Source organism: Podarcis melisellensis (assembly GCF_964234715.1).
Source record: "Podarcis melisellensis genome assembly, chromosome: 1".
NCBI classification, from domain to species: domain Eukaryota; kingdom Metazoa; phylum Chordata; class Lepidosauria; order Squamata; family Lacertidae; genus Podarcis; species Podarcis melisellensis.
This window is the reverse complement of record NC_138528.1, coordinates 76,497,025-76,523,152: the sequence shown is the minus strand read 5'-3', so window position 1 is coordinate 76,523,152 and position 26,128 is coordinate 76,497,025. Positions and strand designations below refer to the sequence as shown.

At 42.5% G+C, this 26,128-nt stretch overlaps 1 protein-coding gene across 3 annotated transcripts; it reads left to right on the top strand.

Moving 5' to 3' along the window:
• The first annotated feature begins 260 nt into the window (after positions 1-260).
• PHRF1 (PHD and ring finger domains 1) lies at positions 261-25,939 on the top strand. Of its 3 annotated transcripts, none has more exons than XM_081919137.1 (18): positions 261-452; positions 2,944-3,058; positions 4,378-4,491; positions 5,434-5,669; positions 6,338-6,421; positions 7,075-7,196; positions 8,173-8,273; positions 8,804-8,970; positions 9,139-9,268; positions 10,602-10,726; positions 11,048-11,235; positions 11,561-11,680; positions 17,969-18,123; positions 18,873-21,635; positions 22,538-22,614; positions 23,437-23,697; positions 24,606-24,734; positions 24,937-25,939. In XM_081919137.1, exons 2-18 carry the CDS (start codon positions 2,968-2,970, stop codon positions 25,072-25,074), a joined length of 5,001 nt encoding a protein of 1,666 aa, XP_081775263.1. In that variant the 5' UTR covers positions 261-452; positions 2,944-2,967; the 3' UTR covers positions 25,075-25,939. The 3 variants fall into 3 exon arrangements, with proteins under 3 accessions (XP_081775263.1, XP_081775262.1, XP_081775264.1); XM_081919136.1 differs by having other exon boundaries at positions 8,798-8,970; XM_081919138.1 differs by having other exon boundaries at positions 262-452; positions 5,560-5,669; positions 8,798-8,970.
• Positions 25,940-26,128: the final 189 nt, after the last annotated feature.

Sequence of the window (26,128 nt, the reverse complement as noted above, 5' to 3'; positions counted from 1 at the left end):
GCGATGAGTTTCGCAGGCAGCGAGCCCGCGTTGCGCCCGCCGTTTCGCTGGGTCGGGAACTCGCCCCGGCGAAACAGCGCCGCCCAATCGCAGCCACTGCACTGGAGCAGAATCCGGACGCTCACACTGCGCCGTGGCTCCGTGGGGCTTCCGCTCTACTTCGCCTCTTCTTCCGCCCTCGCTCCCCCCGCGTTTTGCCTCGAAATGGAACAGCCCTTCTCGCCGCCTGCCGCGTCAGGTAACCCGGAACATCTGCGCGTTCCCTTCCGGGTCGGCTCCGGAGGCGTTCTCGGCCTTCACAGCGGTCCTGCTTTGCGACGCGGCGTCTGTCTCCCCCTGCTCCGCTTTGCGTTCCTTTGCGGGGAAAGGGGGGTGTAAAAAAGCAGCCGGTGCGCGTGCGCATTCCTCTCCTGTTCCGGTCTACATAGCCTTGTGGGGTCCCCTCCTGGCAGGTGAGCGGAGGGGGGGAGGAGGGAAGGATCCTTTGGGGCCTCCAGGTCAGACCAGGGAGCCTGGCTGGGCGAGCGGAGGTGGCGCCCATTTCCGGGATGGTGGTCTTTGAGAGGCATCCGCTGCCCGGAACCGACGACCCGGTGACGGGCGAGGAAGGCGGCTGCGCTGGGCTGCTCGCTGGAGAATTCCGCGCTTCCTTCTCTATTTTAAGATGCGTTCCGCTTTTCTGTTTTCCCAGTCCGGTGGGTGGCCTATGTCAAGGATGGGGAGCCGGCGGCCTTCCAGTTGTTACTGGGCTCCCAGTGGCCCCGTGGTGTGGGAAAGCTGGGAGCTGAAGTCCAAAAATATTTGGAGCGCCCCTCCCCCCCATCCCAGGCATAAGTACCGGTCCTAGAATTCAAAAATGAGTGGCCCGTTTCTGCCTGGTGCAACAGTCTTGCATTGCACCTGATGACATTCTCGCCAAAGACTTATTTTCTGTATTTATTTTGCTTTATTGGTGTGTACAGTGGTACCTCGGGTTACATACGCTTCAGGTTACATACACTTCAGGTTACACACTCTGCTAACCCAGAAATAGTACCTTGGGTTAAGAACTTTGCTTCAGGATAAGAACAGAAATCAGGCTTTGGTGGTGCTGCGGCAGCAGGAGGCACTATTAGCTAAAGTGGTGCTTCAGGTTAAGAACAGTTTCAGGTTAAGAACGGACCTCCGGAACGAATTAAGTACTTAACCCAAGGTACCACTGTACTTGATTTGCCGCTCCTTAGGCCACTACCACACTATGAGGGAAAAGGTAACATGGGAAGGACTGATACCACTGTTTGCTGACTAGTCGGGCATAAAGTATGTATTTTGTTTGCTTGGAGGACTTTTACAAATCTCATCCTTCAGTGCTGCTACCCCCAGATACGTTGAAACAATAAAATAGCAAAATAGTGGTTAAAAAACCACCACAACTCAGCACAGTAGGGCGAAATCCAATCCAGGCAATCTTTTTTATTATTATTTTAAAGAAAGGTGAAGAAAAACATCGGCCCGGCACTGGAAAAGATAAAAGTGTAAGTGCCAGACCAGAGCATAGCATCAGTGACATGAATGGGGTGCCTTAACAGAAAATGCTGCCTCTGTCTGCCACCCCTTCTGACCTCTGGAGGCAGGTGCTATTGGGCTTGAGTAAGTGGGTCGGTTCATGTGGAAGTAGGTGGTCCATCAGATACCCATGCCCCAGTTCATATAGACTGTTAAGGTGTTCCAACCTGTTAATGGAGTCTTGGATGTAGGGTTAGGCTGAGGTCCAACCCAGTTGAAGCTCAGTATCAATAAAGGAACAAACAATGTTTCCAAACTGTACAAAACTGACTCCTGTACCAACAGAACCGATCCTCATAGCTGTCCTAGACTGAGTTTGTCATGTGTGAAGCCCTTAAAAAATTCAGCATTGCTTGCTTTATGCCAGTAACTGCAGCCTGATGTGGGGAAAATTATTTCATATTTATTAGCACCTAATAAATTAATTAATTATAGCTTAATAAATATCCTATATTTCTACGTATTAGCATAACATTTCTATGCAATTGGTATTTTCCTAGATGCAGATAAAACATGACTTGGAGGTCCAGGCTTGCTCTCAGATAGCATGGCAGAATCAATTTGTTTTCAAATCCAATTTAATTGTGGGGCAGGGGTGGTCAATTGTGGGACAGGAGACTTTCTTGGAAGAATATTTTTATTGCTTAACTGGTTCTCCAATCCTGTTAGGAAATATGACATGCCTTCTACTTGTTGATATGTGGTGAAAACATTACGGGTGTGCAGTTGTCTGTAAAGTGTTTTAATAATTCGTGGAAGAAGACTGACCTGGTCACATACAAGGTGAAACTGGACCGGCCCTGCTCACTGTCTTTTAGACACCCACTATCTTGACAACTCCTGCCAACCTAGCAGTTCAAAAGCACGTCAAAGTGCAAGTAGATAAATAGGTAATGCTCCGGAGGGAAGGTAAACTGCGTTTCCGTGCGCTGCTCTGGTTCTCCAGAAGCGGCTTAGTCATGCTGGCCTCATGACCCGGAAGCTGTATGCTGGCTCCCTCGGCCAATAAAGTGAGATGAGCGCCGCAACCCCAGAGTTGGCCACGATTGGACCTACCAGTAATGGTCAGGGGTCCCTTTACCTTTATCTTGACAACTGTCATTCTATCACCATGGAAATGATGTTGCACAAAAATATATACAGATTATTACTGTTGCCCACATCTCCTGCAAAAGATATACCCTGTTTAACACTCTCTCTCTCTCTCTCTCTCTCTCTCTCTCTCTCTCTCTCTCTCTGTGTGTGTAACTTAAATGTTCCCTAATAATAATTTTTTTCTGTATGTCACCCAGAGAATGACATGGTCCAGGTTGCACGTACAAAGTCAAAAACAATGTATTCAGCATTTTGTGTCATTTGCAAAAGTTTGCCTTCAATTTGAATCTTGTTTCTTGTTAGGGAGCCAATTCCAGATGCCCTGCAATGGATGAGGACAGTCAGGACGAGCTCATTAACAAGAATGCTGCAGTAGGCAAAGTCAAAAGAACGACTGCACTGCTCTTCAGCGACGCAGGTAACTGAAACTAGTCAGAGCCTTATTCTTAAAACTGCTGGAGCTTCTGAACCTTAAGGCATTTACAAGAGAAAACTGGTCTGTGGTTTTGTGTTTGGAGATATTCTTCATGGGTTCACAACTGTACATCTCTAGGCGTAGGCATAATTTATTTCCTAGTCACTTCAAACTTGGATGTGAGTGAGGTTTGCAGTTTTACTCTATAAATGTTAAGACATTTCTACAGAAAGCAACTTTGTGGTCTTTTTTAGAAACCATCTGCCTTCCCTAACCTGAGGCCCTCCAAATGTTTTGGACCACAGCTCCCATCAGCCTCAGTCAGCATGGCCATTGGCCAAAGAGAGTGGGAGTTGTACTCCAGCAACAAGGTGCCAACCTGGGGAAGGCTGTTTACATCATTCCAGATTTTCTTATGTTTAGCAATCTGAAGCTTCATATACATGGCTCCTTATTTAGCTAACACTGATGGCTAGAATTCCCTACACAGCCAAATGCTATTGCAAGCATTAGCCATTAAAACTCTCATGCACGTTAGTGTGTGGTGCAATACAACTATTGGGGTTTTTTTAGCAGAGGAAGTAAGGGAACAACAACTATCTTTTTTTCCTTAGAAAACCAAATACCCTGATAAGAATAACTATGTGAATTTGTTAATGTTAGACACTTTGTTTGGCCTTTTATTTTGTTTCAGCTATTCATGGTGGAGGGATGATAAACAATATGCAGCCAATGATGCTTCAGTCCCTGTTTGCTTGAAGTCCTGCTCGCACCCTTCCTTTTTGTTTTTGAGATTTCGCAGCTCACTGAACACACATTTTCAGCCATGAGAACTAGAAATCTATTCTTTTCTGGTTGGAAAATAAAAATAGAGGTAGACTCTCAGAATAATTTTGTTTCTGATACCAGTGCCATGTTTTTGTATAGATTTACTGATTATACAGTTTTGTATGTGCATATGTAATATGCAAACAGAAACTAAATACCAATGGTCTTGGATAGCTCCTAATACAAACTCCTATAAGGGAGACTGGCCACTACTACTGCCTATTATTTTCTTCATGAGTCCCTCCCTGGTGGTGGAGATGTAGTTACTTGATGTTGGCAAGAGATAAACACTTCCAATGTATGGAATGGTACGCACAACCACAATGGTACGATATATGGAATGGTACGCACAATACCACCAGTACTACATGTTAATGGGTGGTTGGATTTTTTTTGGTAAAGACTTTGCTTTTTCTTTGCCTTACATGGTAGTTGGCCCTGAGCACTCATGTTCTTCCCTTTTCTGCCCCTCTTACGTTCCTCTTGTTCAAAAGAAAGCAGCGATGGAAATAGTGGGGACTCTGATGACACGGGCAGTGAGGAGGAAGGTGATACTGATGAAGATGGAGGTGAAGAGGATGAAGAAGGTGAAGATGAAGATCTAGAAGGTGATGATAAAAAAACAGCTCAATGTTATGATCATTACTATTTTATGGAATCAAGTTGTCTCCAGCAGCTATTTAACTGGACATAGCGTGTTGGGCCATGGTTCACACATGAGATGAGATGAGATAGAATGTAAACTGTCATTAGCATATTTATCTCTCCATTCTTCCAAAGATCTCAAGCAGCATTAATGCTCTATGTGAGTGGAATGGTTATAACAACCTAGACTGAAATCATCCGCTTTGTGGGTGAGCAGGAATTTGAATACCCTGGTCTTCAATCTCAACGTTTTGATCCAGGTGCAGGGAACCCTTTTCAGCCAGAAGGCCACATTACCTAGTGGGCCTCTTTCTCCCGGGGTTTGCATACCAGTGGTGTGTGTTCCATAAGTGGTTGTGTGCCATTCTTTTATCCAAGCAAGCAGTATTGTCACAATTCAAGGACAGGTAAAATCACTAGAGGAGAGCGCAGAGCTGGACCAGTGAGAGATGTGCCTGCAGAATGCATATTGGCTGGGCTGGGCAGAGTCCCAAAAGTGTGATAGAGAAACCTAGAGGACCTGTGGTTCCCTATACCTGCTTTAACCACTGTATTGCACTCCCTCTTGCTGTGCAATACCCTGATAAACACTGTGACTTTATTTGGGTTTTTCTTTTTTCTATCAAGCAAGCCATACATATGATGACTGCTAGTTAACTGAATTTTTAATATAGCATTGGGCTACTGTGCGCCCACTGGTGTTGAATCATGGAAATAGATGGGATAGCTGTAGAGTGCTGGTTCTGAATAATGCAGCCTTATGAAGCTTTAGCACTGAAAGTGGGTATTCATGGTCTCCCAGGAATCTATTTGACTGTTGTTTCTCTTCAGGATCATAGGGCACTTCAATCCAAAATGCATTATGTGGAAATAAATACTAAGGAATTCTTTCATTGTTTTGTAAGACTCTGAGGAGGAGGAGGAAGAAGAGGAGGAGGAGGAGGAAATGGAAATGGCTGCTACGCAATCAACACATTTGGTTAAAGCAAAGCCACAACTTAATGGAGGCTTTCTTTCTTCCTCTGATGAAGATGCTGAAAACTGCCCAATATGCCTCAACACATTCAGGGACCAGGCTGTTGGAACGCCTGAAAACTGTGCCCATTACTTCTGCTTGGATTGTATAGTCGAGTGGTCTAAAGTAAGAACTCTTTAGATAAATTTGTTGCATAATTTATCTTACTCAGTTTGTTGACATTTTTTTTTTTGCAAAGGCAATAAGCAGTATAATTTGATGTGACCTGATAAAAATAATACCATACCTGAGGCAATTTTCAGATCATCCTGTGCAAAATGCTTTGTGATTTTTGTAGAGATTCATTGTATGGGATCAAGTTATAATGCAGATTTACAGTCACTGGCTAAGAAGAACTAGACCAGTAGAATCTACCATTATGCATTTTAGTTATTATCCTGAACGACTAGAGCCCAACCTTCATTTAGTTTTTGCAGTAATAATGTGAACCCAGTAGACCTTAAAAAGTGCATGCATTCATTACCTTGTTCTCTTTTTCTATAATACCAATAATATTAGTTGCTCTCAGTCTTGTTATTTGGGTGATATAAAAACCAAAATTGCTACTCTGTCATAATCTGGCAGATTTTGGCTTACCTTAGCTAAAAATTGTGCTTGCTGTGGTCCCCTTACCTTAGTATTGTTTTTAATGGTTTTATGTATGGACTGTTTTAATTTTATTTTTCATTTTTAGCTGTTTTCATTGTTTTATAATTGCATATTTTATTGTTGTACCCTTTCTGGTACTTTATGGTAAATCAAATAAATAACACATCCCCTCCTTCTCTTTGCAGAATGCCAACTCTTGTCCAGTAGATCGCATGCTTTTTAAGTCTATCTGTGTTCGAGTGCGCCTGGGTGGAGAAATCTTGAAGAAAGTAGGTTTTCCATTGACTTAAGAAAAGTTAAAAGTCAGAATCCATGTTTCATGCAGTTTTTGTAAAACTTTTTGTGTCCGCTTTCTCCTTCAACTCGTAATTCATAGCAATTTTTCCCTTCCTGGATACCATCCTAAAGCTTTGAAACCTTTCCATAATGGCACTGTTGATGGGAATTGCTCACTTGAATGAATGGTTGTGGTTTTGGAATATGCAATTTTTCCAACACTGATTTTCAGAAGTAATGTTTTTTGGGTAGGCTACAGTTGTCACTTAGAGATCTGGCTTATATGTGTATGCGTAGAAGGGCCTTTCTATACACAGCCCAATCCGTGTGTGCTCTCTTTATGGTGGCTTTCTGTGGGATGGGTCTTCTAGTCCTTGCCTAAGAACATTGTGGCTTGTATTGCAGGTGAAATACCAGTGAAGCATGCTTTTATGTAGAGAGCATAGGGGAACAGGAATGTTGTGCCCCATTGCACAAAAGCGGATAATGAAGTTGACTGGTGCTTGGCCAGGTGCAAACACTATGCCAGGTGCAAACACTTTGCCAGGTGCAAACTCAAATAATTGAGTTTGCAATAGTGGCTATGCTTAGTGTAGCTATTAACATGATAGTGTAAAACTTCCTAAAAATGTGCAACTTTGCTTAGATTCCTGTTGAGAATGCAAAATCTGAGGAGGATAATCTGGAGGAGGACCCTACCTTTTGTGAAGTGTGTGGCCGAAGCGACCGAGAAGATCGCCTGTTGCTGTGCGATGGCTGTGATCATGGGTAAGGAGTTCTGCCTTTAAAAACCCTCCTTGGGTGTGCTACTTTTGCCTGATGCTTTCACACTATATTAGGCCTGTAGATGCTTATTTCTCTTGTGTGCTGCCTGTATTTTATGTTATTAATTTTCTATACCACCCTTCATCTGAAGATCACAGGGCAGTTCACAATATAAAAACACAAAAATATATAGCATAATTTCTTCTTCTCACAACCCCCTCTACCACGCTGGGTTGACATGTTTGATGAGTATGCTGCCTTTTTTCTTCTTGCAGGGGGGAATGCTAGCAAATCATTGTTGCTAGAAGATCTTCATTTTTCTTAGGCAGAACTTGAAAATGTAGGGTTTTCCCCCCTTCAGCACTGAGATAAGGTAGCTTATAGCATAAAAACAGAGTGTGCAATAATAAATTATAAAACAGCCACCAGATATTTACGTGCTATAAAAGAAAAATGAAATTTTGTTATTGTAGGCTCAAAAGAAAACCTGCTTTGTTTTCTCTAGGGATTTTTTTTTATTTAGGTGCCCATTACTTAAAGCTAAGTGGGAGGTGGTCCTTAATGTGCCTAGATGAAGGAACCACTCAAAGCCTATAAGAAGAGGATAGAAGAAGGTCAATGAATACAACATAAGGCACAAGTTGGCCTTGTTTGGGAGATACCTCCATAGGAGCAATAATAATGTATGCCCTATGCTGTGCTATTCTAGAACAATGAGGTACTTGGAGCCATGCTATGATTGAAGATTTGTATAAGCAGCCAGGCTTGTGAGATGAGGAGGTTTCAAAGAGTTGCAGAACTTCCTTTGCACCCAAAAGAATTATGTATGTCTCTACAAGTGCCTGCGCTACTGTTGTTAGGAAGCTCCTGCATGTATCATCTTAGTGAAAAAAAGATGTTTGTCTGGCCACTTACATATTACATGCTTTGCACCCTCTTGCTCTGTAAGAACATGTTACACTTTCTTTCTTTTTAAAAGATACCACATGGAATGCCTTAATCCTCCGTTGAGTGAGATACCTGTCGATGAATGGTTCTGCCCACCATGTGCACCAGCAAATGCTGTATCTGTTGATGCTGGCAAGTATTTTCTTTAGTAGCTTAGCTTTGCATTGTAGAGAGCTGTTCTTCAAGAAAACAGGACTTTCCCACAGCTTATGCAACATGACTTTTATTGAGATAGGATTTTCCCATATAAACCAATCAATATTGCTATAATTGAAGGAAAACTCATTCAGTGTTAAAAACTGGTAACAAAACAACGTTTTTATCTCACTACTTCTTCAGCTAATGTTGATGTCCATTGTACAAGCCTGTTACACCTAGAGTCAGCCACACCATTGCTTTGGCATCGGTGAACAGTAAATTGCTCCATAACCATCTCTTTATCTAAACTGGTGTTTGGATCTGGTAGTTGCCTTGGAAGGGAAAACATTGCACTGTCCATGGGGAATTCTAAAGCAAAGGGATTTAAGGAGCTTTCTTTTTTTCCAGAACCCTTGCCAGTTTTGTTCTGGAGGCTTAGCAGAATGCCTGGATTTAGGTCTCTAGAAAGGTGTTCAGGTGCTGGTTGAAACACAGCTGACAACTGATCTTGTTTTAAGAAACAGATCATGTGAGTGAAGAGGAAGTTGCTTCCCTCATAGCTGATGTCGTCCCTACCACCAGTCGACTACGTCCCAGTGTCCGAACTCGAGCTATAGCCAGAACACGTCAGAGTGAGCGTGTGCGGGCAACAGTGAACAGGAATCGCATAACAACTGCACAGCGAATTCAGGTACTGCACATTCTGAGGGGAGGATTTTGAGTGGAGAAAGCTCCTAATTGTAGCAAAGAGACAGTTTGATTTAGGAAGAAATCTGGGCTGGGGGGGACGGGGGCGGCTTTTCTACTTCCTTAATTTTGTAGTAAATCAACAATTGTGATTTCCCATCTTGATTTTTAGCATGTACCAAGATACCTTATGTCTTCCCTTCTTGATGAAACCATTGATGCAGTCGCAGCAGGGCTGAGCACAGCCGTGTATCAGAGACCACTGGCTCCTCGAACTACAACCAAGAAAAAACGAAGAGGAGGTAATTTGCTAAGAATGGTGGTGATAGTTCTTAGTTAATTTTTTATGAGGCTTACACAGCTCTCTTTCCACCCTTTCATCTTAAAATAATTCTGTGAGGTAGGTTAGGGTGAAGCTGTATGATAGGCACAGGAATCGCCATGTGTGCTTCATGGCTCACAGTGGATTTGAACCTTTGTCTCCCTGCCCTCCCCCAATGTGACATCACTAACTGTTTCAATACTCAAGCTGTCGGTGGATTTCATTTATTTATTGGTAAACTGTTTCTGTGCCTCCTTTTAGCCTCCACAGTGAAGCCTCCATGGCAGCTAAACAAAATAGACAAGCGTAAAACAACAATCAAAAGGCCCAGAATATGAGCAGCACCAATAAAACCAGCAGGCAGCTAAGAAAGGCAGAACACGCAGCAGAGCCTTCTCTGAAGATTGAAGTGTATGGCCTGGTTCATGTGGGTGCAGCAGGCCCTGTGTAGCTGTCAATAACTCTAGGGAAAAACAGAGCCGCTACCAAGTGTGTGGCATATTAATGAATATTCAGTTGGCAGCTGCACTTGAACCTGGTGGATTGATTCAAATGTTTGTTTTGACATAATAACGCCTTACAGATTTTCTTCTGGTGAGGTAACTAACCACTTTATGGACCCTCGGATGTGCCAGGGTTGGAGGGTCTTGCACCATACATGCTCCAGGCATTCAAGTGACCAGCTGTTAGTTTCATATGGTCTGTAACCTCTGGTGGCAAACCATAGTCTGAAATAAGCTATGGTTTACTGTGAGCGAGCGGTGTGCTGCTCGGTTGTGCCTGCTTCCCTTCACCCCACCTGGAGATAGGAAACAGACCACAGAGCGGCTGACCTAGTTTTATATGTGAAACCAGTGCTTGTGGTTGGTGACCCTCTAAATAAGCTGTAGGCCAAGAACAAACCTTGACTTGCTCATGGTTTGGTCAGAGAGCAACCACAAGCACTGGTTCTTGTGTAACCAAAGCCAAGCAGAGCACAATCATTTTGCTTATTCGTGATAAACACTAGTTTGTTTTAGACTATGGCTTTCCATGACATGAACCTGACCAGGGCCATCTGACTTAATCCCAGTTTGTTGAAGCCACAGAAAATGAGAGGTCAACAGAGAGTGAACACCTCTGGAATAATCTCCATTTATTCTCTCCTGAAGGGCATGTCTCTTTAATTTTAGGCTGTGGTGTTTCTGACACGTGTTTCTTTTCCTTTTGCGAATGTATTGTATTTAGCATGCAGATTGCAGAAGTGATTCAGGTTATAGCCTGTATTTGCTGATCTCCAACTCCAAAATCTTTCTATATTTTACCTAATACAGGGCGGAGAAAGAAATCAGCAGGTAAAAAACCTCATACCAAGTCATCTGCTGGAAAAAAGAGCGCTGGAACTTGGATTAAGAGACGCAAACGCCGAGCAAGGCGGAGGAAGGGAAAAAAAATAAAAGTATGCTCCTGGATTTTTCACCAGTGCAGAAATTTTTCTATTGTTTATGCTTTTCTTGTAATAGAGCATTGTTACAATTTTCTTGTAATACAGCATTATTTATTTAGGAGTAATTATTACTTTATTTCATATACTCAGACAGTCTCCAGGCCTACTGGCCAAGGTTTTCACCTACTTTCTATTATCCCCTTTAAGAGGGTTGCAGAGTAGAGAATGCAACCCTTCATATTTCTGTGATACAGAGTCATGTTTTCTATTTTCATAGAGTTTGGTGGGAATCCTGTTCTGAGCATAAAGTTAACCTGCTCTCCTTCTACCCAGGTGAAAACTGAGCCGACTTCTCGTTCCCGAATTGCAAAAACCCTTCGTCTTGGCAAGCCTGTACATGGCATTTCAATCCCTTCCATGTACAAACCAATGGAACCCTCTCTTGGCCTTATGAGAGCAGATATTGGAGCAGCCTCTCTCTCTGTGTTTGGAGATCCTTTTGAACTGGATCCTTATAACAGGTATGAAATATGACAAATGGGAAGGAAACAAAGAACTGCAGTTCAGAAATACATGGAGACTTTTTCTGTGATAGGCAGGAAAGAAGAAAAATGGGGCTAAATCCAAATTAGATTATAAAGCTTATTCAGGTTGAAACTAATCTTTTAAGTGTGCCTACTCTATATGTTCCTTAACCCATTTGCTTCCCTGGTATTTCAGAAACTTTTATAGTATATCAGAAGACAGAATTGGATCTTCTCAGTTTGAATTTTTCATTTAAGAAAATACGCAAAGCTCAGATAAGATGGAAGTTGGTTGTGATCTTCAAAATTTTCTCTCTCCTAGTAATGAAGAGCTTCCTGTAAATTCAGCCTCACCTGTGAGCAACAAAAGAAGAGGCCTTTCTCAATCAGCACTAAGATCACATCGTCCTGTCGCTCGACCAGTCGCTATGGGGCTTCCTGGGTAAGGCCAGCCACATGACGCTTTATTATACAACACAGCAGCAAGAGAAGTGAGGTGCACAAAGTTCTCTTCTAGTTTGTGGTCTCTCCTGTTTTGCACACTGCGTTGAAACCTCAAGCCCTTTCTTCAGTCTTCATGGATTCATGCTCAGTGCTACAGACTATAGCATAGTGTGTGTCATATGTGTATATGTGGAGAATCATAAGATTGTAGAGTTGGAAGGGACCCTAAGGGTCATCTAGGCCAAACCCCTGCAATGCAGGAATCTTTGCTAAAGCATCCACGACAGATAGAAAGACAGTTCAAATCCTGTCTTAGCTGTAGGTGGCTTGAAGAAGCTACAATCTTTTCCTTTCAGTTCTCAGTTTGCTGAATAGGTCACTATTCCTAAAATTACTAAGGTGATGACTCTCAGTGAGCAATTAGAAATAGCAACCATATACCTCTAAATATTCCATCTCTCTCTCTCTCTCTCTCTCTCTCTCTCTCTCTCTCTCTCTCTCACACACACACACACACACACACACACATATACACTCATTCCCACTAGTTTGATTCTCTCATTCCACCAGACAGCTGGAAGGGAAGCATTTGATAACAAATGTCACTCAAGACTCTGGAATTCTTAGGAAAGCTTATGAAACACCCCTAAAATTAGTCAGAAATTCTCAAATTAGGGGGGAGCGGGAGATCTCTGCTGGCCACCATGAAATCCTAAGCAAGCTTATTCCTGAGATCAAATTGTCACCAAATTTGAGGGAGGAAGCTGAGAGTGGGAAAGGGAAAAGCACCGTCTACCCAATTGTTTCTTCACACATAGCACATCCATATTCCTTCTTTAGACTGTTAGCTCACCCTTTTTTGTAGTGGTGGAGAAGGAAATATTTGCTTGTGGGTGGAGTCTCTTGCTGTCCTTTATTCCAGTGGGACATCCCTGCTGCTTCCGTCACGGGAGAGGGCTAACAAGAGAGGCTCTCCATTGAGCTTGCCTCCTGTGTGAAGAATGCCTTACTGCATGCTTATCCCCATTCCCTGCTTATTCAGGCCTCATTTTGGAAACATGCTATAATAATAATAATAATAATAATAATAATAATAATAATAATAATAATAATAATAAAAATGCCCGGCAAGCTTACCCATGCAGTGTTCCACATGTTCAGCGATGTGTTTCTAAAGGAGCCCTTAGGCTGCCAGGTTCATGCAGTCCTGGGCTACTGATCCTTGGCATGCTAACATTGCTGCTGCCTACAGTGCTGAGTACCTGGGAACCCTGTTTGTGTCTGTTTTGTTCAAGGATGCCCAATGTCCAGTTCAGATCAGGCGTCCGCCGGCTGGTAGAGCGTTTTGAGGCAGTTTCCCTTTAACTGGGGCATGAGGTGGAATGTTGGAGCTGGGAGGTTCTCTTGCAGTTGGGAGCGGAGAGCCCTAAACAAACTGGAGGGAAAGGGTGGGCGACTGGGAAATTTGCCAAGCAAGGAGGAGTAAATGTGTGAGTAAGCGGAAAAAGGTTGAAGGCAACAAACGGAATAGGACAAATATTAGGGGATTTTCAACATGGGTAATCTGGAGGGTTTTCTTTGGCATTGGGCGGAGGTTATCACAGCTCTGCTTTATCACATTGAAAAAGATGTTTGAAGTTGTGGTTGTTGCTTTAAGAATATTAAATTTACATGGTGTGTTAGAAAGAATGAGGGAACCAATCCCTGCCCCAAAGGGCTTACAGTTTGTTGTGCTAGAAAATGGTACAAGGGGGTTGATGGAGGCAGGGGGTACAGAGAGGAAGAATATGCAATTGGGCTCAGTTACAATAGGGAATGGAGACTTGAGGAATGGGATTTTGAAAAGGTGGATTTTGAGGAAGTGAGGGAGGCGGCATCATGGGAACTTGGTGCCTGGCTCTGTCCCTGAGGCTGAAGACTCAGACTACAACTAAACATGATAAGAAGCAGCTGTTTTGTCTTGTGTTCACAAGTCTGTTTTGGTTCACGATATAAATGATGGTTCGTAGGAGTCTGTTCACTGCATCAGAAGGGGTGTATGGATGACATATTTTATGATTCACAAATTCTATGGGCTCTTTTGAGACAGTTATGTAAAGCAGTTTCATTTCTTTTCGCTTTTGTTAGTTTTGTTATTAATTCATTACCACTAAGTTGCTTAGTGGTTCTCTCCCTGGCCCCATTTTATTATCTCAATGACCCTGTGAGGAAGGTTAGGCCGAGAGATAGCTCAAGGTTTGCATACTAAGTTTTCTCAGAGGAAAAAGAATCATTTTCCTTACTTCAGATTGAACAGAGTCATTTGACTGGATTCCTGCTCCTCTCCCCGAGAGACTACCAAAACTGAAGCTTCTGTCTTGTGGATCCATGCCTGTCAAATTTTTAAAAAATGCTTTAAGGTTTAGGGAGCTTTCTGCTTCCTTTTTATTAGGAGCCAAAGCGTAAGCCGAAATCACTGAGATGTTCTTTCTAGAGCCAAAGAGGGCCAAAGCTCATTGAGAATTAGGGGAGAATCTACAAAGGAGCAGGAATGCAGCCAAATGTTTGCTTCCAAAGAAGGCAAGTTCCAGGTGAGTTATTACAGGTAAGGCAAAAGCACATTGGAGTTCCAAAATGGGAAGTAGCTTGTTGCAGCAGTTTGGACTTTTCAGAGCACTTAGCTTAAGGGGTGTTTGTGTGTGTGTATTCAGGATAAGGCTCCTGGGGAACAGCAAAAACGTATTTTAGATGTATGTCTGATGCTATGGCCATTCCAGTTTGGACACTTAATATATTAATATTTTTTATTTATTTCAGTACTGTGTATCTATCTTGCCTTTCTAAGAAGTGATCATGGTGGCAACACCACAACAGAATTTAAAGCAATATATTAAACAGTATAGCTTTCATCGATTTTAAAAGTAAACAATAAAAAAACTCCATTGAAAGCAGTTTTTTTTTTTTAAGTGGGCCTAAAAGATCTTGCTGGACAATATGCCTCCACTACTCATTGAAAAGCAGTAATAGGCTGGGCATATTTCCTTTGGCAGGGCATTATATATTCTTGGCACTATCCCAGAAAACCCCTCCCTAACAGAAGAGTTCAGGGCAGGGCTTCAGTAGATTATCTAGTAGAAAATTCATATGGGCAGCAGTGATTCTTCATGTACTATGATTTGAGCTTGTTTAGAGTTTTCAAGGTCAAAAGCCAATAACTGATAAGTGAGGGATTGCCTTACTTCCCTATATACCTATCTGTTGACTAAGGTGATCTATGGGCAGTGCTTTATTTCTGGGGAGACTCAAGGATACACAGTACTGGCACCTTAACCGCCCCCCATAAAAAAATGTTAAAGTGCAGCACTTACTGTAACAACTTAGTCCCAGCACCATTTTTTTCCTTAAAAAAAGAAAAAGCACTGTCTATGGGTGCCCACATAGTAGAACCTCATGCATCAGAACTTGGTTTCATGTCAGCTTAGACTTAATCTTTCAATGCAGTAGCAGCTGCCCTGTGCAGCATGCTGCCCGTTGCAGTTGAAATGCATACAACTCCTTTTTAAAACCTTTTAAAAAACCTTTTTTTAAAAAATCACAGGCTTTTCCAGAAGGCAGTCTTTTGTTGTTGTTTAGAACTGCTTTATTTGTTCTTACCTATTTAGTTTTTATTTTATATCGTTATTGTGGTGCGGGGATCTTTCGTGGTTTATAAATATCCTAATGAATTGATAACCAGTGCAGAAAGTGTAAGGTGCAAGTGGTATGCTCCAGTTGGCTTGCATCATCCAGCATCCTAGCAACAGTATTCTGGACAAACTGAAGTGTCTGAACTGTCTTCAAAAGCAGCCTCATTAAAAAGCACATTACAGTAAGCCAACCTGGAGGTGACCAGTTGTGAATTCCTATGCAACTTACGCATAAGTAAGCCTCACTGAGTTCAGTAGGCCTTCCTCCCAGGTCAGTGTGCATTCTAAAGCATGAACAATTGCAGCCAGATCTGGTTATACCTGCTTGGCTTATAGCAGTGGGCGTATTTCCATGTTATGCAGGCAACACTTGGTATAGTTACACTGCTTTGCCACATTTTAAATGCATGATATATAGTGACTCCATATATTTTAGATCAGTATTTCTTAGCTCTCCACATTCTTGACAATTGCACAATGCCCTTGATTTTAAAAGTAACAATGGGAGGGAAGTGTGATGTATAGAATGCTTACTGTGAAAAGCAAGAGTGACTAGAAGTCCTTCTGCTTATTCTGTAACATTGGTGTTATTTGAGAGTAAGTGTTTGTAGGATTAGTATGTGTGGAGCTGCAGGCAGATTTAATGGTTCTGCAATAGGTGTGAAGCCTGTTAGCTCAGCTGCAAAGCAGGTTGAGTGTAGAGGCAGCTAGCTTTTCTCTCAGATGTGGCCTTGGCTAAGCAGAAGGAGTTATGGATCTAGGAATCCACAAGAGGTACATGTTTTGGAGCCATTTCAAAACATCAGTGGAGCATCTTATTTGTCTCCTTTTTTATGGAATGTCTGCATTGTTTTCCTCCAGTCTTCTGGTTTGGAGTCCCATTTTGTAATTTTGGGGCACCTTCTAATGAGATGGTTGAGTTTAGTGAGCTTCTTGGGTGCAAAGACACCCAAGTTAGATTGTTAAGATAAACTATTTTTGATAAATATGGGAAGAATTTGCTGAAATAATGATTAAATTGGAATACAAAAAGGGAGGTATGAGGAGGTCTAAGACATAAGATAATGAAATGAAGTTATTTTGAATTTATATTCTTTTTTCTCTTTTTCTTTTTTTTGTTCATTTTTCTTTTCGTTTCTGTTTTTCTATTTTGTTGTGGTTTTAAATGTTTTTTGTATTTTTGAAAATTTGAATAAATACCATTTTAAAAACAAAAACAAAGTCACTGATACCTAAAATACTGGGGGCTCTTTTGTAACTCCCGTGTTTTGCAGTAGGCAGGCGGAAAGCTCAAGCTCAAGTATCAAAGCAGAGATGTGAATAAAACTCACCTTTTATTTGGCAGAGGTGGGCTGAGTTGTTTCACTAATGAAGTTTGTTCTATACACTGAGTTTTTTCCTTTATTTCTTTGCTACTCGTATCTCTTTAAATAAAAATGTGGGTGAGATGGGGTGTTTTTATTGTGTTCATTTGGATAATTGAAAGCTGTTATAATTTGCTTTTTTAAAAAAGAAAGCAACTGCTTCAAGAGCAGCAGGAAGAATCTGTTAGGCTGCAGCAAAGCAAAGAAACGCTGCTGCTGTTTCAAAAGACTTACACAGGCTGAGCAGGCTGCTTATACACAGTGCACAGGACCAAAATGATTCAAAACAAAACAAAACTGCAGCTGCCCACTGGTATGGATGGGCCAGACTAAAACATTTTAAGGCCATTGGGTTTTGGTGGAGCAGATTTAGGCTCCATTTCTATATGCTCTTAACCTGAGAGCAAATGCCATTGAACTCAGTTGCCCTTACTTCTGAGTAGATTTGCAGAGGATTGCACTCTTAAGCACACGTTCCGTTCTCCAGTTGAAATCAACAAGTGCTCAACTTATGACTGGATTGTGCTCCATGTTCTTTCTTGCTGTCTCAGACTTAGAGAATGTTCTAAGTGTGTAGTAGGCAGAAAGCCAAGATGGTACTACAAATGTTGTGTTATCTGAAGGTTCTGGGTTTCAGAAATACCAGTTGGAACACCCACCCCCTCCCTGGTCTTGGTAAATGTTCACATAGCTTATCCAGCTGTGGACAAGTATTGGATTGAAAACAATTATTGCAGCATTTTTTATATTGCTTTGGTTTCCATATTATATGTGTTTCATTATATTAGCTGCTTCAGGCTTCATTTTTGGAAGGAAAAGTGGGTGCAAACATTAAACGAAATGAGAATGAGATTCTGCAGGTTTTCTACACTTGCATTGGATTGTGGAGTACAGACAACTCTGCATATTACCGGGTTTCCGCCCCACCCACACCCCCAATAGCAAGGCTTTTCATAGTATTTTCAGCCCTCTATAAAGAAAATAATACTTGACCATTTATTTTCTTATCCCACTAGCTATAGTTATTTTGTATGCCATCAACTCAAGGTAGGCTGCTCCTTCTGAAAACACTGATAGCCATAGGACTGGTTGGTGATGGCTCATCTTTAACCTATGTAGCTGCCTCAGGTTTGTGGAGATGTGCTACAGTCTCAAACCTATATTCATAGGATGTCAAAGATCCTTTGTTCCTTATGATGTAACCAGTATAGTTCTGTATAGTGTGAAATCAGAAGCCATGCCTTGTGTAATTTATAGGAGGAGTGTTCCTGCCTTGACACCTGAGCCAGAAGCTGGTCCAGCCCCTGTGCCCGACTTGCTGGGGAGCATCCTGACTGGACAGAGCCTCCTTATGATGAGTGGTTCTGACGTCGTCATTAATAGAGATGGATCGTTGACAGCAAAGAAAGCAGGTAATGCTTAGTTAGACTGATCTGAAGTTTGTTAGCATGTTATGCGCACAAGCACTTTCTAATCCTTGCAGGCAGCAGGCAAGCTAATGCCATGTTGCAGCCTGCAATAGTATGTCTTGAATTGGTAGCCAGAGTTATTCATAGAGTATCATAGAATCATAGAGTTGGAAGGGACCCTGAGGATTATCTAGTCCAACCTCCTGCACTACAGGAATATGCAACTGTCCCTTACGGTGATCGAACCTGCAACCTTCGCATTATCAGCAGCACGCTCTAACCAACTGAGCTACAAAATCAGTACATATCAGTATTTTGTTTATTTGTCAAAGCATAGCAATAGAAGAGAACAGTATAGGACTATTGACATTGTACTGCTTTCTAGAATGTATCACATTAATCTGAATTTCATGAAATAGACCAATTGATTGCCCACATTTGATTTGGTAAGCAATATATGTAAGTGATCAGAGGTTATACGGAATTAGTATGAGAGAGCTTAGGGTGCAATGACCAACCCTTTTATTTTTTAAGTGTTGACACTTGGAGGTGTAACTTACTGTCATACTGGAAGTTGTGCTAGCTGGCACAGCTGACAGTTCACTTGCATAGTGTTAATTAGTTGCTAAAACCCCAATTCTGTTGTCCCGTGTTAACTTCATATTAAAATTATGGGATGTTATTGTTGGTATAGAATAGTACAAGCAAATGAGTGGGAAAACTTTCATGGGTTTTTCTCGTGTCTCTTTCAGTCTCATTGCTGCATGACAATTCTGCAAGCAATTCAAGAGTGGAGGAAGGCTTGGAGGACAGTGCCCAGCAGGGGGCTTCCCAACTGGGGACTCCAGTTAGTGGCGGCTCTGCTGCTGAATCTTTGGTTTCTTCACAACTGAATTCGAACTCCAAATCTGCTGTCTCAAATACTTGCGCCTTGTCCTCTTCTTCACTAAGCCTAGCAAACAAAGCAGTGAATCCATTGCAGATTACATCTGGAAGGGCTCCCATTAGATTTGAATACTCAATGACTCCAAGGTCTGTTCAGGCTCAGAGTTTAGCAAATCTGAATAGATGTGGCCCCAAACTGGGTGAAGTATTCAGATTTAATGGAGGCTCTAAACTGCCTGGGGCTCCTCTTTCTGTATCTTCTAAATTATTGTCCAATAACTCGAGTTCACTCTCAAAACCCGTACCTGTGCAGCAGCCTCTGAAATTGTCCCCTAAAAGGCTTGATATCTCTGAACTCCCCAGGATACCAAAGATTAAAAAGGAATCGACTAGTGGACATTTGGGATTGCAGCCGGCAAGTGACAGAAACAGTGATATTCCCAGCTCCTGTGTAACACAGTTGACTGGCAAAGGGAGTACAAACCAACCAGCTGGTGATAGTAAAATGGAGAGCAGCAAGTCGCGTGCTCCTCAGAGACAAGCGCACACAAGTGGAGGCTCTGCTGCTGCCCATGCCAGTTGCACCTTTCCTCCTTCAAGGGGGAACGTTGGAAGCTCATCATTTGAGAGCTTTAAAATCAACATCCCTGGAAATGTGGGACATTCCAGCAGACTGTCTAATCCTGGGTTTTGCAATACTTTCCGGCCTGTGGACAATAAAGTACAGCAAAAGGAGAATCCGTCGCCCCTCTTTTCGCTGAAAAAGACTAAACCAGTCAAAAGTGAAATATATGATCCTTTTGACCCAACAGGCTCTGATTCAAGCTCAACAAATAGCAGTCCGGAAAGATTGCCCCTTGCTAATATCACCAGAACAATATCCATAGCGAGTCCAAAAGTCCAGACATTCCAAACAGTGCGCCGCATTACCCCTTACACACTGGAAAATGTATTTGGATCAGGGGCCGAATCATCAGATGTGCCATCAAGTAACACAGAGTCTCATGACGATATGATAAAGGAGAGGCTTGTGGAGCAGGTATCTGACGCAGAACAAGAGAAAGCTGAGGAGGAGGAATTGTCAAGTCTACCCTGTACATCCTCTGGCATCAAGCAAGTCACAGATGTAGAGCACTTAAATGAGGAGGATGAGAATGGTCCTAGGGTAGTTTTTGAAGATGATCTAGGTAAGGCTAGAGCGAAAATTGAGGTGGACAGTTCCGTAAGAGAAAACAGTCTACAGATATTACCCAAAAATGAGCAAACAGAAAAGCGATCTTTTTCAAGATCCCCATCAAATTCCAGTTCTCGAAGCCAGAACACATTAAAAAGAAAAAAGGCAGCTACAAAAGACTACAAAAGCACACAATCAAGATCTAGATCAAGAACGTGTTCAAGAGATAGAAGCTCCAGATCTACTTCTCGCTCCATTGAAGAAAAATACAGCAAAAGCCACAGGACTAAATCAAAGACTCGGCATTCCTCAAGTGACCGCTCCAGTAGTTATGAGCGATTGAAGAAAAAGAAAGCAAAGGATAAGACGAAAGACAAAAGGGCAAAAAGCTCCTGGGCAAAAGAACACAAGAGATCTAGATCACGATCTGGTAGTCCAGGCAACTCTTCTTTTGAGCTGTATGAAAGTCGGAAAAAGAAAAAGCACTCTGCCACTAGAGGAAGGGGGAGGGAATGTTCCCCATCAAACAGTGCTGAGAGAATGAAGAAAAAGAAGCACAGAAGAGAGCGAAGCCATGACAGGTACAAGAAGGAGAGAACCTCAAGGTCCCGAGAGAGAAAGAGATCTAGATCTAGATCCCGGGAGAAGCGAAAGAGGAGATCAAGGTCATCCTCGCCATCAAGACCCCGGGAGTCCAAAGGGCCCAAGTCTAGGGAGAAACAACTGCAGTCTAGGTCACACTCCAAAGAAAGGAAACATAAGCCGAAAGAGATGCCAATGCTACCTCTTCAAGAGAAGGACCAGAAAGGCCAGAAATCCTCAGATGATAACCTGGGCAGTTCTCTTGATCATGCTCCTCCTTGGACCCAAGACTTGGAAGATTCAACACAAGAATCACTGAATGTTCATCTAGACCTGATGCCTGTACAGGAGAGCCCTCCAAAAGAGATAGCAATGAAAGTTGATTTAGAAGAGGCCATTGTAAAGGAGCAAATCTGCAAGAAACTTGTAACTGTAATAACTTCTCAGGCAGAGTCTGCAAGTTCTGGAGTGCTACCTGACACTATAGATTCTTCCACTGGGAAGGAATTGGCAGGAGGCTATGAGTCACCAGGACTTGCTAGCCAAAGTAGTGAGCAACTGGAAGAAACTGAAGCTAGAAACGAATATATTGATGATGTGTGCCCGTTTTTATCAGACTGTCTTCCAGTGAAGGAGGAACTTGTACAGGAGCATGATGAGCCAATGCCAATTAAAGTTTTGCCTGAAATCAAAACGCCAACAGAGGCTAAAGGCGGGGGCCTTACATTGGGTGAGAATGCCACTGATGTAAGTAAACATGAACCGGAAGCAGTAGCTCAAGGTCCTGTGTTGAAATCTAAAGCACCAGTGAAAAGAGTTACGTGGAATCTTCAAGAGGAAGAAAGTGATGCAGGGACTGCAGACAAAGCAGCAAGTAAGTACATGGTAAATCTTTAAAATGGCAAAAGTCGATGTCATGGGGATAGGAGCTGCTTTTCTCATTAGAAGTGAGACGGAATGTAGTTGTTTGTCATGGTTCAAGGTTGGATTGGTCCCACTAAATGAGAGCCTCAGGTTATGTTAAAAATAAGGGGTGCAGTTTCGCTGTAGTTTGGCACTTACGTTCACCTTGCATGCTCTCTCCTTGCTTCATGCCCTCTGACATTGCCTTTTTTTAGTGGCAATCCATTTTGCCATTACCTCTAACCTGGCAAACTGGTTTTCTCTTTCCCAGAAAGCAGAATTCCAAAGCAAGATTTTTTTTGGGGGGGGGGGTTGGAGAGGAAGCTCAAACTATGGTTTACCATTTCTTATGTAATAGCAGACACTGCTTGTTTTTGTTAAGTAAGCCATGGAGTTCTCTCTAGCATATATGCATGTGTACTTAAGCAGTGTTTAGTACTGCAGGGAATTCTTTAAAACTTTCCAAAGCAGCTAGAGTTATTTAAAGAGAGACTTGATTCCTCTTGTTACACTTGTTACATGTGTGGTTTGAAGAATATAACATGGGTATGTGCATCCTAAAAACATAACTAACTTATAAACAAGCATAACTCTTCCACCCTCATCCTGGATCACACTTCATAAACTGATTGTGCCAATTTTAAGGAGCTTTAAGCTATGAATTCAGCTTTGCTAGGTATTTCTAGGAACTTAGAGACATGTTTGTGCTTGCAGACTAAAATCTCATTTTAAGAAGTTGGGGAAGCTTGTTAAACCATCTGTACTGAATTCTTCTGAGGTTGTCATGAAGTTTGATAACTTGAAGTGTTTTTATCTGCTGTGATCGTCTAGATGTTTTGTTCTGATATGCTTTTCTTCCTGGGGATCTTTTAGGGGTGCCATTCTGCAAACAGCAGAGAACGAAAGAAGGGGTCTGGAAAGCAGAGGATTTGACCCAGACATTAAATCAGGTGCAGTTAACTGAGCCTCCTCCAACCAATTATATGATTCCTGAGCCTATGTTTCCTGATCTAGATTCCTCTCAGGTTGGTTCCCACACCTTAAGACAAGTGTCATGGGAGGCCATTCCACTCCATCTCTAAACTTGTGCCCCCAACTTGACTTCATTGTGGAACAGTCTTCTTCCTCCCCCCCCCCCCACCCACATGTAGTACATTTCATTCAGCCCATGTACTGCAATAATTTTTCTGACTTTGGCATTCCCCTACCTAAAAATTGAAACTCTGTCCTGCTGCTTTGCAATGGGCTTGTGACTTCTAATTTCCAATAGCTTATTAAATATGTGGGGTGTTTTTTTTAGACATCTTAAAATCAGCTATTAGACTGCATACAAACATGCTTATTGAAGACCACCCACTGCTCACCAGTGGGGCTGATGTGAGCCCAGTATTATCTTAATATATTATTTTCCTTTCCCCCTAAGATCCCAGGATAGGTTACAACAATTTAAAACAAACTTTTCCCTTTTAGAATAAGCAGAAAGTAATATACGTGTCCCTTTAAATGAAAGCTGTTCTTGTAATCCCTATGGATCACATCCCCACCCTCATTTGTTCAGAACATAAGAATAGTCTGATGGATCAGGCCAGTGTTCCAGTGAGTACAGCATCCTTTTCTCCCGGTAGCCAGCCAGGGAAGCCTAAAAACAGGACCAGCCCCACCAGTATCGTCCTCGCCTGTGATTCCTGGCAACTGGTATTCAGTGGCATTCAGAAGTAGAGAACATGTTGTGATATGAGAAGTGGTCTGTGATCCTTTTCTTTTCTTTTCAGGTTTACAACCAAAACCTGCCTCTGACAGCACCACTGCCCTCGAGTCTGCCCCCCTATGCGCCTGTTAGTCAGCCCACCGTCCAGTTCATCATGCAGGGGAGTCTCCCTCTGCTTAGCTGTGTGGCGGGACAAGGATTGACTCCGGAGCCTGGCAATCTGGCAACAGCTTCAGAACCAGGAATTCAGGCAGCTTCCACAGGAGATACAGAGGAGAAAGTCAAAGCACCTAAGTCCCCTGTGGATAAATCGAAAAATGAGGAGGTGAGTGGAGGTAGATGGCTCACTAAGATGATGAAGTTGGACTCATGGGCAAAACCCAAATGGAGCAGCACACTCGCACAACAGCCATTGCGCTCGTGGGAGCCCCATTCTTAGCACAGCACAACAGCCAAGTCCAGTGCCTGTTTTAGTGCAACTACTATTCTACTTGGTGACATTTAAGCTTTGTTTACTACCTCTTGTGCTACTGCTTGCACAACATCAACTCTCAAACTGCATAGGATCTCTCCCATAAAATCTAAGAATTCACCTGCTGCATCAGACCGTCTAGTCTTTCAGAACAGTCAACAGATGCTTCACGGAGAGAGCTATCCCCAACCCTTGGTTGCTAGAAGTAAATCACCACTGAGCATTTAACTATTTGGGTGAAACATGAAACTATTTTGTTGATAGATCTGTCCTTTATGAATGTGTCTGATGCTTTTTAGATGCACCTAAGACACTGGTTCAGCTAGTGGGTCCTAGCCGGATCCTAGGTGGGTTGCAACAGGAGCACTATAAACATGCAAATATATGGTAGAAGATCAAGAAATTGGTCCCTAAATGTATGTTTCGGTTAAAAACGGGTTCTGGATTTGAAAAGGTTGAAGATACCTGGTCTAAGCTATTCACAGTCACTGTAATTTGTAGCAAGGCATTCAGTAAATTAACAGTGCAGTTCATTAATAGGCTTTCCCTGAACCTATTGTACTTCCTGAGGAGACCTGAAATAATACGATGTCTGAATATCCCACTTGATCCCCAACCCCCATTTCATCACAACTAGGACTGCCACAGGGGAAGCAGCATATCTTCCTCCTGTAATTTAAAAACCACTGCTCTGATAACTTAGTTTGAAAACCCTACTTGCAGGCAGCTTTTTGGTTAACTGATTTTTTTGCCCTTTATAGTACATGAAGAAACTTCACATGCAAGAGAGGGCTGTGGAAGAAGTGAAACTCGCAATTAAGCCCTTTTACCAAAAGAGGGAAATCACTAAGGAGGAATACAAAGATATTCTTCGGAAGGCGGTGCAAAAGGTAACGAGAGGGAATATCTTACTTTAAACTTAGGCAAATGGCTGTGAAAAGCCCCATTTAAGTCATGCTCTGTAAACTGAATATTAGCTGCTGGCACAAGACTTTCCTTCTCTTTCAGGTAGTGAATTTGAAGTCGAAAAAGGCAGGGTGACTTAAGGCTAGGTTCACAGAAACTAACTCAATCCCCTTTTACCTTTCCTAGATCTGCCACAGCAAAAGTGGTGAAATTAACCCGGTGAAGGTGGCTAATCTTGTGAAGGCTTATGTTGAGAAGTACAAACATATAAGGAAACACAAGAAGGCTGACGCTGAAGAAGAGCCCCTTGAAACAGGGAACTGAAAAAGGCCAGGCCCCAAAGATGAAACAAGTGGAGGCTTTTCTAGCCAAGGATTTTCTTCTTCTGCAGAGGAAAGCAGGGATAATGCAATTGCATGTTGCAAGACACCCCTCCCCACTCCGCAACTGAACGTGGTCGGGCCTTCCTGCAGGGTGACCCATTCTCACACAGGGATGGGCGTGGATTGGACTGCAGTTCAAGAGCCAAATGTCAGCAGATCCCACTCAGCTTGTGGAGTAGCTGGACAAAGAAAAGTATGTGTGTGTTGGGGAGAGGACACACTATCAATTTTCATGGCTTTGATCGCCCCCCCCCCTTTTGGTCTCTGCACCTGTCTTTCCAGTTTAAAACAGACACTTTTATATGCAGTGTACAGCAATGTATACTTGCTCCCACTGTCTTCTTATTTATCAGAAATGTGGATTCTTTAGCGATTTCTCAGAAATTTGGTTTAATACTTGAACCACAGTGTTTCTAGCCTATTCTGTGATAAACTTTGACTCGCTCTGTCTTACGGGAGTTGCAGGCGTTTGCTACCCTTTCTAAATCCACTCCTGAAAACACTGCTCCAGAGATGGCATTCATTTCCCATTTTGTTGAAAATGAGGAACTTCATTTTGAAAGGGCGGGGGTGGAAATTGGTGGAAGGGGATTTGAACTATGTTGAAGCTCTTGTGAATAATGTGCTGAAGGCTGGTTTTGAGTAGTTTTGCATTCAACGAGCTGCCTTTCACTGAACAGGGAGGGTGGGGGGAGTGGAGGCAGAGAAGCACCATTTGCAGACTTTCAATAACAAACCTGAGGTATGCAGCAAAAAGGATGTACAAAGGAGAAATGTGACAGTTTATAAAGTTATTTTGAATTGTTTGTGGTTCTTTGGTTGTGGTATCATTATTAGTATTTATTAGTTAAGTACAGAGACTGGGGTGGGGGTAGTCAAAGATACAGTTTCCAAGACTTGGGGATCAGAAACAGGTTGTGAGCTTGCACCCGTCTCCCCACCTTTCCATCTGGGTTTGGCTTTACATGCACAAGTCAGCCTTGAGATTTACCTGT

Bases quoted from the DNA above. Each gene is read 5' to 3' on its own strand.
- PHRF1 (XM_081919136.1), top strand. From the start codon at position 2,968: ATGGATGAGGACAGTCAGGACGAGCTCATTAACAAGAATGCTGCAGTA. The intron at 7,197-8,172 runs GTAAGGAGTTCT...TCTTTTTAAAAG, and splicing joins TGCGATGGCTGTGATCATGG to ATACCACATGGAATGCCTTA. The intron at 18,124-18,872 runs GTAATGCTTAGT...TGTCTCTTTCAG, and splicing joins GTTGACAGCAAAGAAAGCAG to TCTCATTGCTGCATGACAAT.